The sequence below is a fragment of the Microtus pennsylvanicus genome, chromosome 10, assembly GCF_037038515.1.
Source record: "Microtus pennsylvanicus isolate mMicPen1 chromosome 10, mMicPen1.hap1, whole genome shotgun sequence".
Taxonomy (NCBI): Eukaryota; Metazoa; Chordata; class Mammalia; order Rodentia; family Cricetidae; genus Microtus; species Microtus pennsylvanicus.
In genome coordinates this window covers 57262681-57281631 of record NC_134588.1, presented here as the reverse complement: position 1 = coordinate 57281631, position 18951 = coordinate 57262681, and the positions used below count along the sequence as shown (strand labels likewise).

General features: G+C 38.6%; 1 protein-coding gene across 5 annotated transcripts in view; it reads right to left on the bottom strand.

The window, feature by feature from the left end:
- The window catches only part of Nme7 (NME/NM23 family member 7), a 140438-nt gene that overhangs the window by 61669 nt on the left and 59818 nt on the right, over window positions 1–18951 (bottom strand). For all 5 annotated transcript variants that reach the window (XM_075988463.1, XM_075988462.1, XM_075988464.1 and 2 more), the window contains one exon: window positions 318–382. In XM_075988463.1, the coding sequence (XP_075844578.1) occupies window positions 318–382 (65 nt within the window). The remainder of the gene's footprint in view (window positions 1–317; window positions 383–18951) is intronic.

Genomic DNA, 18951 nt, shown 5'->3' with positions numbered 1-18951 from the left:
AATGGTTATATAGATTAAATAACTCAAATGTGTTTTTATTATCAAGTTTTGAGTTTGGGTTTTTGTTGCTGTTGTTTTGTTTTGTCTAGCCTGGAACTCCCCACATACATCGGGCTGGCCTCAAATGCACACCCGCCTCTCCTTCCAGAGTGCTGTAGTTAAAGGACTACTCCACAGATCCAGCCGGGTTATTGAATTTGTATGTCTTTGATTTTAATAAATTCAAATCTCAAGTGCATGGTGAACAGTTAAACACAGTTTAAGGCTTATTAAAAAACAATTCTTCCATACATTATGGCTCATTGCAAACCACTCACCATCTGCATCGCTGAGATTTCAAAACATGCATCTCGAATAGCTATTAAGATCTTTCCCAACAGTCCTGAAAATGAAGAACAAATTGGTTCAAAATATAAACATTTTTAATTATTTAAGGTTACTAAGAGACACAAATTTTCAAATCAGTGTTCTTTGTTTCTATTCCACATAAGGAAAACGCAGCATCTCTGCAAGAGACATGAAGAAAATTCCTGAAGAGCTCCACACTTAATCATCTGATTCTCTCGGTAAATGCTTCAAGAATATCAACGATGGTCTGAGAACAATGTGAAAGGCTTCTAAGCTACTATTTTCCTTTAAGGCCCCATAAATCTAGTGATGTAGATAGCATGAAAATCAAATGACTTTAAAAGAACATTACCAAAAAGTAAAATGACAGGATACAGGATTTAAGAGGAAAAAGTCAAATAGTTGAAAAGGTGGGCAGGGATTTCAAGGGGGAATGAGAGTGTGTATTGTTATTAAGTCCTGAAGGAGGAGGATGATGGACGATACATAAAGACAGAAAAGTGTGAGTGACTCAGAAGAGACGAGGAACAAGAAGGAAGAGTGATCACCTCTGACTGAAGGTCTGTGTTCTAGTTTGTGTAGTCCCCCGTGATATACACTATAGTGGTCTGAAGAAAAATGGCCCTCAGAGGCTCCTCTCTTACAATGTTTGGTTCCTAGCTGATGGACTGTTTAGGAAAGATTAAGAGGTATGTGGTCTTGGAAGAGGAGGTATGTCACTTAGGGTGAGTTTGATGTTTCAGAAGCCCACACCCAGTTCAGTCTCCCTCTCTCTACCCCTGGCTTTTGTATCAGATAGCTGTAAGTTCTCAGCTACTGCCCCACGCCAGTGCCATGCTTATCTTCCTCTGAAACTATAAACCCCCTAGTTAAATGCTTTCTTTTATAAGTTGCTTTGGTCATGGTGTCTCTTCAAAGCGATTTATCAATCACTAAGACATACCATGATCAAAAGAACTTGGGGTAAAGAGGATTTATTTCAATTTATAACTTATACTCTTCATGAAGGAACTACAAGGAGAAACCATCTTAGCCTTGGATCCGCTGGTACCTGGAAGATTGATCACCAGAGACACAGCCTCAATTACACCCATCAGAGGAAAAGATGGGTAGACAAGGTAAGAACACACTCAACACCACAAAGAGCAACACGACACCAACAAAAACTAGTGGCCCTATAACAGCAAGACTTGAACACCCCATTATAGATGAAACAGAAGAAACTGATCTAAAAATATAACTTTAAGAGAATGTTTGAGGCCCTTAAAGAGGAAATGAAAAATTCGTTCAAAGAAATGGAAGAAAAGACAAACAAAAAATTGGAAGAAAATCAACAACTCCCTTAAAGAAAACCAAGAAAAAGCAATCAAACAGATGAAACTATTCAAGACTTGAAAACCAAAATAGAGACCATAAAGAAAACATGAATGGAGGGTATTATAGAAACAGAAATCATTAGAAAATGATCAGGAACCACAAATGCAAGCATAAACAGCAGAATACAAGAGATGGAAGAAAGAATCTTAAGCACTAAAGTTGTAATAGAAGAAATAGACTCATCAGTCAAAGAAAACATTAAATCTAACAAAAGCATAACCCAAAATATTCAGGAAATATGGGACACTATTAAAAGACCAAACCTAAGAATATTAAGGATAGAAGAAGTCCAACTCAAAAACACAGAAAATATATTTGACAAAATCATAGAAGAAAACTTTCTCAACCTAAAGAAAGATATGTCTATGAAGATACAAGAGTTTACAGAACACCAAACAGATTGGATAAAAAAAAAGTTCCCTCGCCACATAATAATCAAAACACTAAACATACAGAATGAAGAAAGAATACTAAGAGCTACAAAAGAAAAAGGCCAAGTAACATATAAAGGCAGACCTATCAGAATTACACCCGACTTCTCAATGAAACAATGAAAGCCAGAAGGTTCTGGTCAAGCGTTATGCAGACACTAAGAGACCATGGATGCCAGTCCAGACGAGTATACACAGCAATACTTTCAATCACCATAGATGGAGAAAACAAGATGGACAGAACCAGATTTAACCAATACCTAGTCACAAACCCAGCCCACATAAAGTACTAGAAGGAAAATTCCAACCCAAGGAAGTTTGCTACATCTACAAAAACACAAACAATAGATGATCTCACAGCAGCAAATCCCAAAGAAGGGAAAAACACACACAATAACATCACCAAAAATAAAAACTAAAATAACAGGAGCTAGCAATCACTGGTCATTAATATCCCTTAATATAAATGGACTCAACTCACCTGTAAAAAGACACGGGCTAACAGATTGGATATGATAACAGAATCCATCCTTCAGCTGCATACAAGAAACACACCTGAACCTCAAAGACAGACATCTCAGAGTAAAGGGTTGGGGGAAAATTATCCAATCAAATGGACCTAAGAAACAAGCTGGTGTAGCTATCCTATTATCTAACAAAATAGACTTCAAACTAAAATCAAGCAAAAGAGATAAATAAGGACATTTCATATTAGTCACAGGAAAAATCCATCAAGAGGAAATCTCAATACTGAAATAGAAGGGCACCCTCATATGTAAAAGAAACACTTCTAAAGCTTAAATCACACAGTAACCCCACACACTAATAGTGGGAGACTTCAACACCCTACTCTCACCACTGAACAGGTCTGTCAGACAGAAAATTAACAGAAAAATAAGGGAACTAACAGGTGTTATGACTTAAATGGATTTCAGACATAGAACATTCCATCCAAACATAAAAGAATATAACTTCTTCTCAGCACCTTATGGAACCACAAACCTCAACAGATCTAAAAAAATTGGAATAGCCCCATGTATCTTATCAGATCACCATGGCTTAAAATTAGAATTCAACAGCAACACTAATTTCAGAAAGTCCATAAACACATGGAAGTTAAACAATGCTCAATTGAATCATCAATGGGTCAAGGAAAAAATAAAGGAAGAAATTAAAGACTTCCTAAAATTCAATGAAAATGACCACACAACATACCCAATTTATGGGACACAATGAAAGCAGTGTTAAGAGGAAAGCTCATAGCACTAAATACCTACACAAAGAAGTTGGAAAAATCCCACACTAGTGAATTGGCAGAACATTTGAAAACTCTATAACAAAAAGAAACAAACTCACCCAGGAGGACTAGATGGCAGGAAACAATCAAATTGAGAGCTGAAATCAACAAAATAGAAACAAAGAAAACAATACAAAGAATCAATGAGACAAAGAGTTGGTTCTTCGAGAAAATCAACAAAATAGACAAATCTTTAACCAAACTAGCCAAAAGGCAGAGAGAGAATATCCAAATTACTAAAATCAGAAATGAAAAGGAAGACATAACAGACATGGAGGAAATCCAGAGAATCACTAGGTCATACTTCGAAAACCTATACTCCACAAAACTGAAAAACTTGAAGGAAATGGACAGTTTTCTGGATAAATAACATTTACAAAAGCTAAATCAAGACCAGATAAGCAAATTAAATAGACCTATAACTGCTAAAAAAATAGAAACAGTCATCAAAAGTCTCCCAACCAAAAAAAAAAAAAGGCCTAGGACCAGATGGTTTTAGTGCAAAATTCCACAAGATTTTCAAAGAGAAGTTAATACCAATACTCCTCAAATTGTTCCATACAAGAGAAACAGATGGAGCATTGCCAAACATTTTTTATGAGGCTACAGTTACCCTGATACCACACAAAGACATCACTAAGAAAGAGAATTACAGACCACAATGAATATCGACGCAAAAATACTCAGTATAATACTGGCAAACCGAATCTAAGAACACATCAGAACCATCATCCACTGTGATCAAGTCAGCTTCATCTAACAGATGCATCGATAGTTCAACATATAAAAAACTGTCAACGTAATATGCCATAAAAGCAAACTGAAAAAATAAAACAAAACACATGATCATCTCATTGGATGCTGAAAAAGCCTTTGACAAAGTACAACATCCCATCATGATAAAGGTCTTGGAGAGAGCAGGGATACAAGGAACATGCCTAAACATAATAAAGGCAATACACAGCAAGCCAACAGCCAACATCAAACTAAATGGAGAGAAACTCAAACAATCCCACTGAAATTAGGAACAAGACAAGGCTGTCCACTCTCTCCACATCTATTCAATATAGTTCTTGAGGTTCTAGCTAGAGCAATAAGACAACAAAAGGAGATACAAATTGGAAAAGAAGTCAAACTCTCTCTGTTTGCTGATGATATGATAGTTTACACAATCAACCCCAAAAATTCTACCAAGGAATTGCTTGTACTCATAAACACCTTCAGTATGTAGCAGAATACAAGATTAACTCAAAAAAATTAGTAGCCCTCCTTTATACAGATGATAAACAGGCCGAGAAAGAAATCAGAGAAACATCACCCTTCACAATAGCCACAAATAGCATAAAATATCTCAGAGTAATTCTAACCAAACAAGTGGAAGACCTGGATGACAAGACTTTAAACCTTTGAAGAAAGAAATGGAAGAAGACACCAGAAAGTGGAAAGATCTCCCATTCTCTTGGGTAGTAGAAGTAGCATAGGAAAAATGTCAATCTTACCAAAAGCAATCTACAGATTCAATGCAATGCCCACCAAAATCCCAGCAAAATTCTTCACAGACCTCGAAAGAATGGTACTCAACTTCATATGAAAAAGCAAAAAAAAAAAACCAAAACCAAAAACAAACAAACAAACAAACAAAAAAACAACCCAGGAGAGCCAAAACAATCCTGTACCATAAAAGAACTTCTGGAGGCATCACAACCCCTGACTTCAAACTCTACTACAGAGCTACAGTACTGAAAATAGCCTGGTATTGGCATAAAAACAGGATGACCAATGGAACCTAATCAAAGACATGGATATCAATCCACATACCTAAGAACACCTGAAATTTGACAAAGAAATAAAAAATATAATATGAAAAATGGAAAGTATATTCAACAAATCATGCTGGCATAACTGGATATCAACATGTAGAAGAATGAAAATAGATCCCTGTCTCTTGCCATGCATAAAACTCAAGTTCAAATGGATCAAAGACCTCAAAATAAAACAAACCACACTGAACCTCATAGAAGAGAAAGTGGGAAAGTACACTTGAATGCATTGGCACAGGAGATTACTTCCTAAATATAACCCCAGTAGCACAGACACTGATAGGAACAATTAATAAATGGGACTTCTTGAAACTGAAAAGCTTCTGTAAAACAAAGGACACAGTCAATAAAACAAAATGGCAGCTTACAGAATGGGAAAAGATCCTCACCAACCCCACATCATACAGAGGGTTGATCTCCAAAATATACAAAGAATTCAAGAAATTGGTCATCAAAAGATCAAGTAATCCAATTTTAAAAAATAGGGTACAGACCTAAAAGAGAACTCTCAAGAGAGGAATCTAAAATGGCTGAAAGACACTTAAGGAAATGCTCAACATCCTTAGCCATCAGAGAAATACAAATCAAAACAACTCTGAGATTCCATCTTACACCTGTAAGAATGGCCAAGATCAAAAACACTGATGACAACTTATGCTGGAGAGTATGTGGGGTAAAGGGAACACTCCTCCATTGCTGGTAGGAGTGCAAACTTGTACAGCCCCTTTGGATATCAGTATGGTGATTTCTCAGAAAATTAGGAAACATCCTACCTCAAAACCCAGCAATAACACTTTTGGGTATATTCCCAAAGGATGCTCAATCATGCCACAAGTACAACGTGCTCAACTATGTTCACAGTAGCATTGTTTGTCATAGCCAGAACCTGAAAACATTCTAAATGCCCCTTGACCGAAGAATGGATAAGGAAAATGTAGTACATTTACACAATGGAGTACTACACAGCAGAAAAAAATGACATTTTGAAATTTGCGGGGAAATTGATGGAACTAGAAAACATCATATTAAGTGAGGTAATCCAGACCTAGAAAGACAAATATCATATGTACTCATTCATAAGTGGCTTTTAGATATGAAGCAAAGAAAACCCAGCCTACAAACTACAATCCCAGAGAACCTAGACAACAAAGAGGACCTTAAGAGAGACATGCATGTATCTAATCTACATGGAAAGTAGAAAAAGACAAGATCTCCTGAGTAAATATGGAAGATAGGGACCATGGGAGAGGGCAGAAGGGGAGGGGAGAGGAAGGAAGGGGAGCAGAGAAAAATATATAGCTCAGTAAAAACAATAAAAAAAATCTTATTACATATACATATACTGATTACTCTCTCTTTTCTCCCTTTCATTCCTGTCAACACCACCACCCACAGCAGTCCTTTCCCTACAATCCCAACTTTGGCTTTGAGTTGTGACCCATTTAACTAGGGCCATCTGTGTGACCACTAGACTGGAATGAGCTCCTGGAGTCAGGTGGGTAGATATACAACTGAAGGCAATGATGACACCTCTACCCTGCACTCTGACTAACAGTAACAGGCAGGTCAGCAGCTAGGGGGAGCGAGCCCCTCCTCCACCCATTCCTGCCTGTGGAGGGACCCATTCTTATGCAGACCCAGCATAGGCCTTAGTTGCTGTGAGCTGTGACAGCAATCACTGAATGTTGCCCAGAAGATAAGTTGGAGTTTTCAAGTAAACTACAACTCCACCTCCCTATTTCTATATATAACAAAGAAATATTACACACTGACATATGAATTTTGATGAAAGTGTGGGTCAGTATCGCATTAGCCAATATAAAAATCTATTGTCTGTAACTATTATAAACCTGTATTTCAGATCGATAATTCTATTAAGCTATGTCCTTTTGTGGGATGCATCATTTGAACACAACAATTCTACTTACAGACAAGCAGGCTTGAGGCTAGAGCTCGCCCATTAGCACCAGAGTCAGACACAGGCCCAGTTCCTTCCTGAAAATTCCCCCTAGTTTAGGTCAGATGATATTAGTGCTCCCAGATCTGTTATCCAGCCTGCTTAATATCCATGGATACTGCATTTTTATGTCCTCTTGGTTATGCGTGGTGATAGGTCACAGATGCATTTTAAAAAGCAGTTTTGTGTTTAATGACTTAGAACACAAAAAGTCAAGAACTGTATGTCCTATACTCTGTCCCAGATAGAAAATGTTCAGATGAGTGACCAAATGGCAATAACTATGTAAATGAAGCACATGCATGCAGCAATAAAATAAAACAAAATGGAATCCCAGGAAGCAAAGGACAAAAGGGTCAAAAAAAGAGAGTGTCTTACTTGGCTGGTGTTTGCACAGCTACTGTATTTTATAATGGCTTGCTTATAACTCCATGAATATCACCTCTTAAATGTTCAGATGTCAAATCATTTCTCCATCTCTACTCATGTTTTCAACTGAATTGCTCAAAAGCTTCTTTTCAGATGTCTTTCTCATATCAGTTTATACAATATTAGATATTTATTATTTAAAACGCTTGATATTCCTGTGACTATACCCAGTTTCCCTTTAAGGTAAGTGATTTCTCTAATCGTTTGATTGTCAAGGGAATTGTCAACTTTCTATATGACCCAATAACTACAACCTCCATCAAAATGTCAAGAGGTGACTGCAGATCTAAGCCAAAGCCAATCTTAGCACTTTGATTCCTAGCCCACACTAGTTTAGTTAGGATCGGAACCATAATTACCTTAAGCCATAGAGTTCTACCCTGAGATTTTTTTTTAAAGCTGGAACTGGGGAAAACACACTTTCCACTGTGTTCACAAGGGGGACCCCTTTACAGTTGGCAGCTCTCCTTTTTTCTAAAATCCTGGGAAATTTATAGAAGAGGAAAGCTGATGTGGGAGTGATTTCTTATTAATAAAGAAACTGCCTAGACCCATTTGATAGGCCAACCCTTAGGTAGGCGGAGTAAACAGAATGGAATGCTGGGAGAAAGAAGCTGAGTCAAGGAGTCGCCATGGTTCTTCCACTCCAGACAGACGCAGGTTAAGATCATTCCTGGTAAGCCAGCTTGTGGGCTACACAGATTAATAGAAATGGGTTAGATCAATATGTAAAAGCTAGCCAATAAGAAACTGAAACTAATGGGTCAGGCAGTGTTTAAAAGAATACAGTTTCCGTGTAATTATTTCGGGTAAAGCTAGCCGTTCAGGCGGCCGGGTGCGGGGACTCAGCCCGCTGCTCCTACTACTACAGAAAGCTAAGATCAAAAGAAGCAAAGATGAAGCAGAGTAACACAGAGACTAAGTCACTGTTTAGTCTTCCTTAGACCCAATACAATCTATTTTTTTTCTTATAGTCTTGTACAATTGAGACAGGGAACCTGCTGTGGGATGATGCCTTTGTGCACTGTGAAGATTTTTACTCCTACTGGTTTAATAAAATGTTGATTGGCTAGTAGCCAGACAGGAAGTATAGGCGGGGTGACCAGACTACGAGAATTCTGGGAAGAGGAAAGGCAGAGTCAGTCACTAGCCATGCCTTACTGAGTAAAGGTACCAAGCAACATGGCTAAACATGGACAAGAATTATGAGTTAATTTAAGTTGTAAGAGCTAGCTAGTAATAAGCTTGAGTAATAGTCCAAACAGTTTATAATTAATATAAGTCCCAAATATATTTGGGACTGAACAACTGTGGGACTCTTGCACCAACAGCGACGTCCTTATGCCACCTGTTTATGTAGGGAGTAAAATACTGCATCCTGAGAAGGAAATGCTAAAGGTGGAAAGCCAGAACCAAGAGGAAAAAGTGACATTCTGATGTATGTTGAGTATAGACAGAAGAGGAAATTCCCCCCACCCCGAAAACTCATGCAGAGCCAAGTAAGACGTTGGCTGGTTGTTCCCACAAGTTCTGTGCCAACAAGTCCTAGAGTATATTGCAGGCAGGACAGATTTTAGGTCAAAGGTTTTGTGGCTGGGTTAGTGTTTCCATTTCTCTTTTGGTAGTTTGCAGAGTACCTTCCCACACCAAATATACTAGAGATGTAGGGGTGAAGGCTCCATATAGGTTCCAACTCGACTTCTCCATGTTCAGTGAGTCTCGTGGGTGTTGTCTTTGGCCATTGGGCCCTGTAGTGAGTTTGGAGAGAACATTTCATTGTCCTGGGAACACCCTGAGTTGTTTGAGGATTTCCATGGGGTTGTCTTCACCAACAATTAAAATGAACAAACCCAGTCCCAGTACTACTTTGGTGTCAAGAGATTGCTAGCTGGGGACCCCCATTATTAGGAGACCTCATTAGGGTCACCTTCATGTACTTTAAGGCATTTCCACTGCCCTAGGTTTCCATACCCACCCTCAAATTTTCCTCAGTTCTCTTCCTGCATTCCCTTGCTTAGCCCTATCTCACCCTCCATCTCCACTTGATCCTCCCATTTGCATCCCAATCTGCCCCCATAAAATCTACTCTATTTCTCCCTCATGGGGAGATCCATGTGCACTCATGTCCTTTCCTCTACACCTAACCTCTCTAGGTCTATGGATTATAGGTTGGCTTTCGTTTATTTAATGGTTAATATCCACATATTGGTGTGGGATTCTTCTCTCTATGCTGTGAATACCATTGGTTAATAAAGAGGCTGCTTTAGGCCTACTGCAGCGCAGAACAGGGCAAGGCAGCAATTCCAAACAGACAGATGCAGAGAAAGAGTAGGCAGAGTAAAAGAGAAGCCATACAGCTGCCGCAGGAGATGCCGGAAGCTGGACTCCGACCACGTGGCAATACACAGGTTAATAGAAATGGGTTAAGATATAAGAGCTAGCTAGTCCTTTTAATGTTCTGGATTATTTTAGCTATTCTGGGCTTTTTTTTTTCAATATGAAGTTGAGAACTGTCCCTTCAAGTTCTGTGAAGAATTGTGTTGGAAATTTGATGGGGATTGCTGAATCTGTAGTTTGCTTTTGGTAGGATGGCCATTTTTACTATGATAATCTTACTATGAGCATGGGGGAATCTTTCCATCTTCTTATGCAGAGGGAAACACTACTTTCAGCATTAATCACAGAAGCTTCTCTTTACAGTGAATGGTGGTGGATGGAGAGATTTGGATGCTCAAGGTGCTGAGAATAGGAGCAGTTGATGGGTTAAAACTTAAATGAGCTATTTCTACAACCTGCTTTAGGTTGAGAGAATGTCATGGAAGAGGGGACAGAAAGAATGTGAGAACCAGAAAATGAGAGAAAAGGGCTTAGAAACACTGTCCAAAAATGAGGCAACTATCACAGCTTCTGTGGCTGCCTGTTCTGGGCAAGAAAAAGACTACCTGTCAATAACTAGTTATAGATGTGAGAGTAGCTCATAGGATCCTATTTTGCCCTGATGAAATTTGAATAAGAATGAAATAAAATAAATGTATGAAAATGCTATAATGAAACCTATTATTACATATGTTCACTTAAAATAAAAAAAAAACAAAATAATTCCATCCCTAGAAATTATTATAATAAGGGCTAAAGGATTTGTATAGGAAAAGGGTCACTAGGCAATTATTAAAAATAAAACAAGAAAAATTACATAATGAAACAAAGAAAAGGTAAAGAGAAGCATAATTTTACAACTGTTATTCAGATTTTAAAATCTTTTTTTTTGTTTTGTTTTTTTATTTTCTGTGTAACAGCTCTGAAATACCCTGGAATATTGTGTGAAGATATGTCTTTGTTTCATCTCACCTGCCCAAGGCACTTTCTGATTGGTTTAATAAAGAACTGAGTGACCAATATGTAGGCAGGAGATGATAGGCAGGACTTCCAGACAGAGATAGGAACTCTGGGAAGGAATCAGAGAGGTGGAATTTGCAAGTCAAACAGAGAGGAAGTAGAACATGTGGTATTAAGGAGAGGGGACAAGTCATGTGGCAAAAAGTAGATTGATATAAATGGGTTAATTTAACTTTTAGGAGCTAGTTGGGTACAAGTCTAAACTAAGGCCAACCTTCGTTCATTATTTGGGAACTGGCAGTCCAAAGAAAGTCCAATTAAACTAGAATTTGCTTTGTAAATTAGGCTGGCCTCTAGCTCACAGAGATCCACCTGCCTCTGGCTCCCAAGTGCTGGGATCAAATTGTGCACCACCACCACCCAGCTAAAATCATATTTTTAAAGGTCATATAAATGTATATAAATAAAAACTCAAAAACTGGAATAAAGAGGTTAATTATCACTTCATTCATGAATCTGGTTTTAGTATTGTAATGCCCAAACTAAAAAAAGATAATATAAGAAATAAAATTACCCATTAATATCACTCATCAACAGAGATACATAAACTCTTAACGTAAGATAAACCAACACATTTATCAACATATGAAAATACATACCAAGTAGAACTTATTTCAGGTACACAAGCCTTATATTCATTATTTGAAAAGTCAAAGAATGTAGTAACTATGATGATAAACTATGAAAAAGATCACGTGGTCACATCAATTAACATAGAAAAGATTTTGGCAAAAAAAAAACCACCCTGCAGAATATAAACTCAGATAAAAAGGGTAGAAAAGTCTTTATCTTGATGTATTGTCAGAGGTCATTGGAGCAATGCACTGAAGCAAGAAGGAAATGAAAGGCATTTAGATCAGAAAGGAGAAAATACAACCACACGTTTGCACATAACAGGATTCCCAAGTAAAAAAAAAAGATCTATAACTAATCTCAGAAGTAATAACTGGTTTCAACAAGGTGACAGGATTCAGGATGAGCACTAACAAGTTATAATTCTCTTTTAAGTTTAGCATGATTCCAATTAAAATCCTAGTAAAAATTTATACAAATAAGATTATTACAAAACTACATGGAAATACAAAAAAAATCAAAATAGCAAGTTCAGGAAAGAATGAAGTGGAGTCAGGCACAGTCATGCATACCTAAATCCCAGCATCTGGGGGTCTGCAGTAGGGGAAGCAGTAGTGCAAAGTCAAGGCTGGCCAGGGCTTCATGAGGTGATTAAGGCCAGTCTGGGATACAGAGTAAGACTGTATCAGTAAATCAATAAAAGAACAAGTGGGAGGATGCACTCTACCCACAGCTGTCATCAGACAGAGAGTCCTAGCAGAGCAGCCGCACAGACGCACATCAATAGAGTAATAAAAACACTGCAGACACGGCTCCACACCAAGATGCCCAACTGATTTTTTCCCCTAAAAAAGTCAAAAGCAATTCAATGAAGTTAAGTTTACCTTCTCAGCAAGCTCAGCAGCGTGCATGCAGGGAAGTCAGAAAAAAATGGTCTCTGCAGTTACTTCTCAGTAACTGTGTACACTGAGCATCTATAAGAATTTTGACGGAATTCCTCTCACACGTGTATGTACTGACCACGTACCACAGCATATAACCCTCATAGTAGTCCTATATACGGAATGTTTTATGTTGACATCTAGTCTGATGGGATTATATTAGGAGATTGGGGAGCATGCATCCTTGGCCTTTGACTATAATCAAGTATAGAATTAGAAGGCAGACCCTTTGAGAATGATTAGGTCATCAGGATAAGCCCACGGGCACGTGAATAAGATCTTTATAAAGGAAACTTTAAGAGATGGAAAAATAATGGGAAATGCCCATAAAGAAATTTTATATTTTACTCAGGTAAGATTTTTTTAAAGGAAGGTTTAATCCTGATACATCCAAGAATATATAAACTAACAAAATAGGTATACAGATAATATATTAAATACTAATATTAATTTAAACCATATTGGAAAAATTTTTATTGCCTTTAAAGTTTATCTCTAGTAAAATAAAATAAAAAACATTATAACAAAGAATACTAGTGTGTTTTAAAAACATGATTATGATAAAGCCAAACCAAAGCTGGAGATTATGAGCATTCAGAATAATTTGCAGTGCCAAAGTACAAAAGAAATCCCAAGGATTACTCCATTCAACAGAAAGAATTTAATACTAATCCGAGCAAACATGCAATAGAAAATAACCCTGGGTATAAAAGTAGCAGAATGTTTGTTTTCTCCACGGCAAAGTTACTAAGTCACAGCACATCACGGGGAATTTTCAGTATGTTTGGAAGCCTGCAAGACTGGCTTGTCTGCACACCAGGCCTCACTTGAAAGTTCCTACTACCTTCCAATATCACCACTATGAACTGTCATTAACATGAGGACCGAGAGGACACTTCAGATCCAAAATACAGTAGACTTGTTATGGTTTACGTACTATTCCTGAAATAAGCAGATATTTAGTATAATTGCATTAATTTAGTAGCATAAAAGAGTTTTGATTCAGTTTAACTATTAAATTAAGAATAAAGAAAGGCGCTTAAGATCTCATACTTACCTATTATCTGACCATAAAATCCAACTTAGTAGCAAGTAGGTTTACAAATCAGATGTGATTTAACAATATCATTACTAACACTCCCCTTATACCACAATCCAGATCTAAAATGAACATTTTCTTTACCAATTTTCTAATAAGAATTACTCATAAACTCATTGCAGGGTGATGGGAGGGGTAACCAGAACAAGAGCTTTCTAGATCTCCCCACAATGCAGTGAGTGCATGTTGAAATCAATCAAGATGTAACTGACGGTGTAGAAAGCAGTGAAGGCAAGCTCCATACAGAGTGAGGACAGAAGAGACCTACGGAAACGACTCCTAGGTGGCACGGCCATATCCACTGGAAACAGCACAAGTCACAAAGCCAGTACAGCTTGACCAGGTCCAGCAGAGCTGAGCCGAATGCTACAACTGCTGTCAAGCCGTCTCTCGCCTTAGGATTTGGTCTCTGTGTTGCATGCTTGGGGGGCTTTGGACATTATAATTCACTTAATGTCTTTCCCTGAGAAAATTCAATCTGAGTCTCTTTGGGAAAGTCCTAAAACTTATTACGCCTCCTGCTTTCTGGGAGATAATTTTACCCAGTCTTATTCCAAAATCTTCCTTACACCTGGAGATTGTGATAAACACAAAGATGCTAGAACCTTTTTTTGAGCCCATGACTCCAGGATCTTCTTGGTATACCCACCCCTAAGCCAACTCAAACAGAATACTTAGAGCAACGCAAACTTAAAAGGGACTGACGAGCCCAACCTGACTAGAAATTTGGCAACAGGTCAGCAGAGGCCTCCTCTTACATTGTGCTCAGAGTTTGCTGAGTAAGTAACATACCAAGTAGGGGGTTATGCAGGGTATGTCCCAAGGGTGGGGGGGATCAGTGATAATCTGATTTACGAATAGCACTTTGTGCTTTAAAGACTGAGAGTACACTGTTCAAGGCATGGATTCACCTGAACTGGCTCAGATATTTTCTGGTTACCTTGCTCTTCGAAACCACAAGTGCTGTCAGCCTGGAAACAGACGGTTACACATTATGTATGCTTGCCCTAACATATGGACTCCACAGATGCTTTGAAATGGGTCTAAGGAACTAATGATAAAAGCAACTGTTCTATGTGTACTTACTGAATGTAGATAAACCTACAACCCTAGACATGTTATAAAAAACCAAAGACATGTCTGGAGACAAATGATATAATCTGTATCTTCTGAAAAAATCATGAGTCTGTAATTGTCTTATGAATCTGTATAAATAAAGAAGCAGGCTGATTGCTAGTCGGTCAGAGTTGCAAGGTTCTGTCAAACACCATGCCTGACTCACTTCTTACCTCCTCTTGGGACCTGTCAACTGTTAGGACTGCTCCCTTTATGGGGCTGTGCCCTCGCCCCAACCACCTAGGGAAGGACAATCAAACACTACTCTTTACTGTGAAGACAAAATAGGTTTAGCACAGCAAAAAGGTGAGAAACAGCTAAGTGGGTTACAATAAGATATCAGGTTTAAGATAGAAAAGATCAAGAAAAATAAAAAACAAAGTAGGGAAAGCCAGAAACTAACAATATGTAAGACTGGACAAACTGATCATAAGAGGCCCAAATCAAGTGAGACTGAGACAAGTTAGTCACAGGATCACAAGCAAAACTAGGCTTTGTGCCACAGAGACTTCTAGCTTCCCACAGGGTAAGGGTCTTCCTGAGGGGTGAATTCCTTTGGGGCTAGAATAAGAACAATTCCCACTTGGAGATGCCTCTGAGCTTCTAGATTTTCATGAGTACAGTTATACAGATGCTGTACACACAGAGAAACACTGGCAGAGTCAAGTACCACAAAAGACTGAAAAGCTAACTTCAAGGCATGTAAACATTTGTCCCAATATGGACAAAGTAAATATTTTTCCTTGCCTAAAATTAATTCTGTTGCTTGTTACCTTTTCAAGAAACATTTTAAAAGCTTCTCAAAGCTAGCTGGGTTTGGACATATTTTTAAATGGTACACTGTTTATTCTAGCTACCCAAAGTCATAGCTAAGGAGATCTGCAAAGTTAGACAACAATATTTCAATAACATTGCTTCTTCTGTTGGTTTCCAGTGGCTCTGGCATCCTTAGACTTGGGAAGACTATATTGCTATTCATATGCAGGCCTCAAAATAGACACATCCTTGGCTACAAATCAAATTAATTATTACCCTTGTCTGTACAATGTATTCCACATCCAAATTCTTGCCCCTCTTTGTGGAGTGTGCACTATATCCAAATTCTTGCCCGTGTCTGTGGAGTGTGCACTATATCCAAATTCTTGCCCGTGTCTGTGGAGTGTGCACTATATTCACTGGTACAGACAACTTTTCTGCTAGTTCTGAGCATGCTGATAATGGGGCGGCTTTGCTGCTGAGGTCCTTAAAGTATGGTGCCAGCATCAAGTAGTCTGAACATGACCTGGAGACTTAAGAAAACCAAGGTCTTATTGAGCATGATGGTGCAGGCCTGTAATCTCAGCAATTTGAGAGTCCTGCCTCAAGGAGGGTCACAAGAAAGTCACCGTGTTTCTTTGCCCATAACTCAACCTACACAACCAAAGGAAACCATAAATATATAATAGTTCAATTTTTAGTTTTTGTCCTAATTTCTCCTTTATTCTTTATTAATTTGGAAATCATAAAATACATAAAATAAAAATAAAATGGGGTACATGAGAGTAAATTTTCCCCTACTTCAGAATTTCAGATCTTAATGAAGGTAGTCATTATTGTGTTCATTTCCCCATGCTCTTCTAAACAACTCAACCTATACACAGGCACAGGTGTCTCTCTCTCTCTCTCTCTCTCTCTCTCTCTCTCTATATATATATATATATATATATATATATATATATATATGCCATGTTTTATAGTCTACCTAATTTCCATATATTAGTTCTAAATAAAAACATACCTTATGATACAGCATATAACGTACATGTGAAGTTTAATAAATAAGTTTGGAGGGAACCCCCAGCTCTGTCAGAAGTCCTTCCAGGAGCTCCTAAACTTAATAGGTTTTTTTCTTAATAGTCTTTTCTCCTTCAGAGGTGACTGCTTGACTTTGGAATGATCTTTTCTTCCTGCTTCACCACCTATATATTATTTTTATATTTATACTTAAGGAAAAGGAGAGAACAAGAAGACAGACTGAAGGAAAAGGAGTAGAGAAGAAAAAATTGAAAAGATTTCATGAGAAAGTTTATAACTAAATAGATAAATATAAAAAGAATAAACAATAAAAATATACAAGGCTTTTTAAAAATTGGAAAGATTAAACCAAAACATCACTAAAGGTAAAAAGAAAGAAAGAATATGTAGGGAAAACCAAAAGAAAAAGGGTAGATATAAGATTGCTCAATAGAGAAAAAAACAAATAAAATGAGGTAAGTACATGGAGATTATGAAGATGACTAAAAATCAAAGCATAAAGTTTGTGTAAAATATGATCAAGTAAAATGTCCCAAAAAGTACAACGAAAAGGAAATGTAAGATGGAAAAAGAAAAAAAAATGGGGAAGAAAAATTTAAGTGTTGGCTGAGTTTCTTTCTGGGCCTTTAAAGGTTGGTGCTAGCAGGTACTGTAGAAGGCGGGGCTAAGAGCTGAACCCGAGTCTGTCTCCTAACAGTGTGGGCCTGTCTGCTAGCCCCTACACTTTCCTAGCTGTGGACCAGCGGCCTCTGCTGGTCACGGACAGTATTTTATTCTATGTTCTGGACAGATTGCCTTGCCCTTCTGAGGCACCCAATCTGTACCCCCGAGGTGACTACAGGGGCAGAGGGGTGCTCTCAAGTACACTAAAGAGAGGGAAACAACACAGCCCGGAGGTCTGCACAAACTCCAGAACGTTAATCACAGCGGAGGGCTGTGGCTGCAGATGTCACGTGTTCCCGTGGACCATCCCCGTTCTCAGCATCCCCATCAGTGAAGCCTACAATAGACACCTGGCTCCAGAGACTGGTCTAACCAACCATGGAGCTTAAACTCAGAGTCATGAATGAAGTCAGCTCTCAGGCACCGGAGGCACCGGAGGCACCGGAGGTGAGACTTCATACATGTCGCTTCTGGGATGAGCAGTTTGGGGTCTGCATTTTGGGGGCTTGGCAAGCACCTGGTCCTCCTACTCTCCACAACTGCCTTTGGAACTGTCCTTTCCTGAGACTGAAGCAGGTTACATTCAGGCACCCAGACTCGTGACTGTTCCCAGTCCCCCAGCGTAGTTCAGCATTAACAATAGGATCCTGCAAGACAACGCCCGGCCACAGGGCTCTGAGCCAGTGCCCTCTGCATTTCTAACTAACTCATTCTGCCATAAAAGTCACGGTGTCAGCAAATCTCGGAACTGCACAAACATCTGAATAGCAAGCATCATAATTCACTAAGGGTCACAAGTATATCACCCTCTCCTGAGTGTTAAGAAGCATGCTGGAGTTGGGGTAGGACCACCATGCCAGTGCTCTTCCGAGGTGCACTACAATTATTTGGGGAGTCTATCCACAGGGTGTTACCTCTGACTTCTTCAGTGGATTCAGTAACTTTTGAACTTTGGTTTCAGCAGCTCTGGAGTAGGGATCAGGGATGTACTGAAGACATCTGAATTGTTTTGAAGAACACAGTTTGAGAATAACTGAAAATCTGAGGGCAGGCAACACCCTCATTTTCCCCAGTAATTTGCCTTAATCAGAGGCAGGCCTTATGAAATTGAGACATAAAGGAAGAACATAGTTTATCATATGAGGTAGGTCAGTAACAACCGCAGGATGGTCAGTGAAGGGCTCCTTTTGGTTTTCAGATGTTTCTATGTCTTAGAAGTTTCTTTGTGATAGGATAATTTAGTGCGATGGACCCATCACAGTAAGGATGGCTATCCTCTGAACCTAATAGAAGAGAAAGTGGGAAGTATACCTGAATGCATTAGCACAGGAGACCACTTCCTAAATATGATCCCAGTAGCAGACACAGAGAGAAACAATTAATAAATGGGACCTCCTGAAACTGAAAAGCTTTTGTAAAGCAAAGGACATGGTAAACAAGGCAAAACGGCAGCCTACAGAATGGGAAAAGATCTTCACCAACCCCACATCAGACAGAGATCTGATCTCCAAACTATACAAAGAACTCAAGAAATTGATCATTAAAAGAACAAATAATTCAGTAAAAAATGGGGTAGAGACCTAAACATAGAACTCTCAACAGAGGAATCTAAAATGGCTGGAAGACACTTAAGGAAATGCTCAGCATCCTTAGCCATCAGAGAAATGCAAATCTCTGAAATTCCATCTTAACCTGTAAGAATGGCCAAGA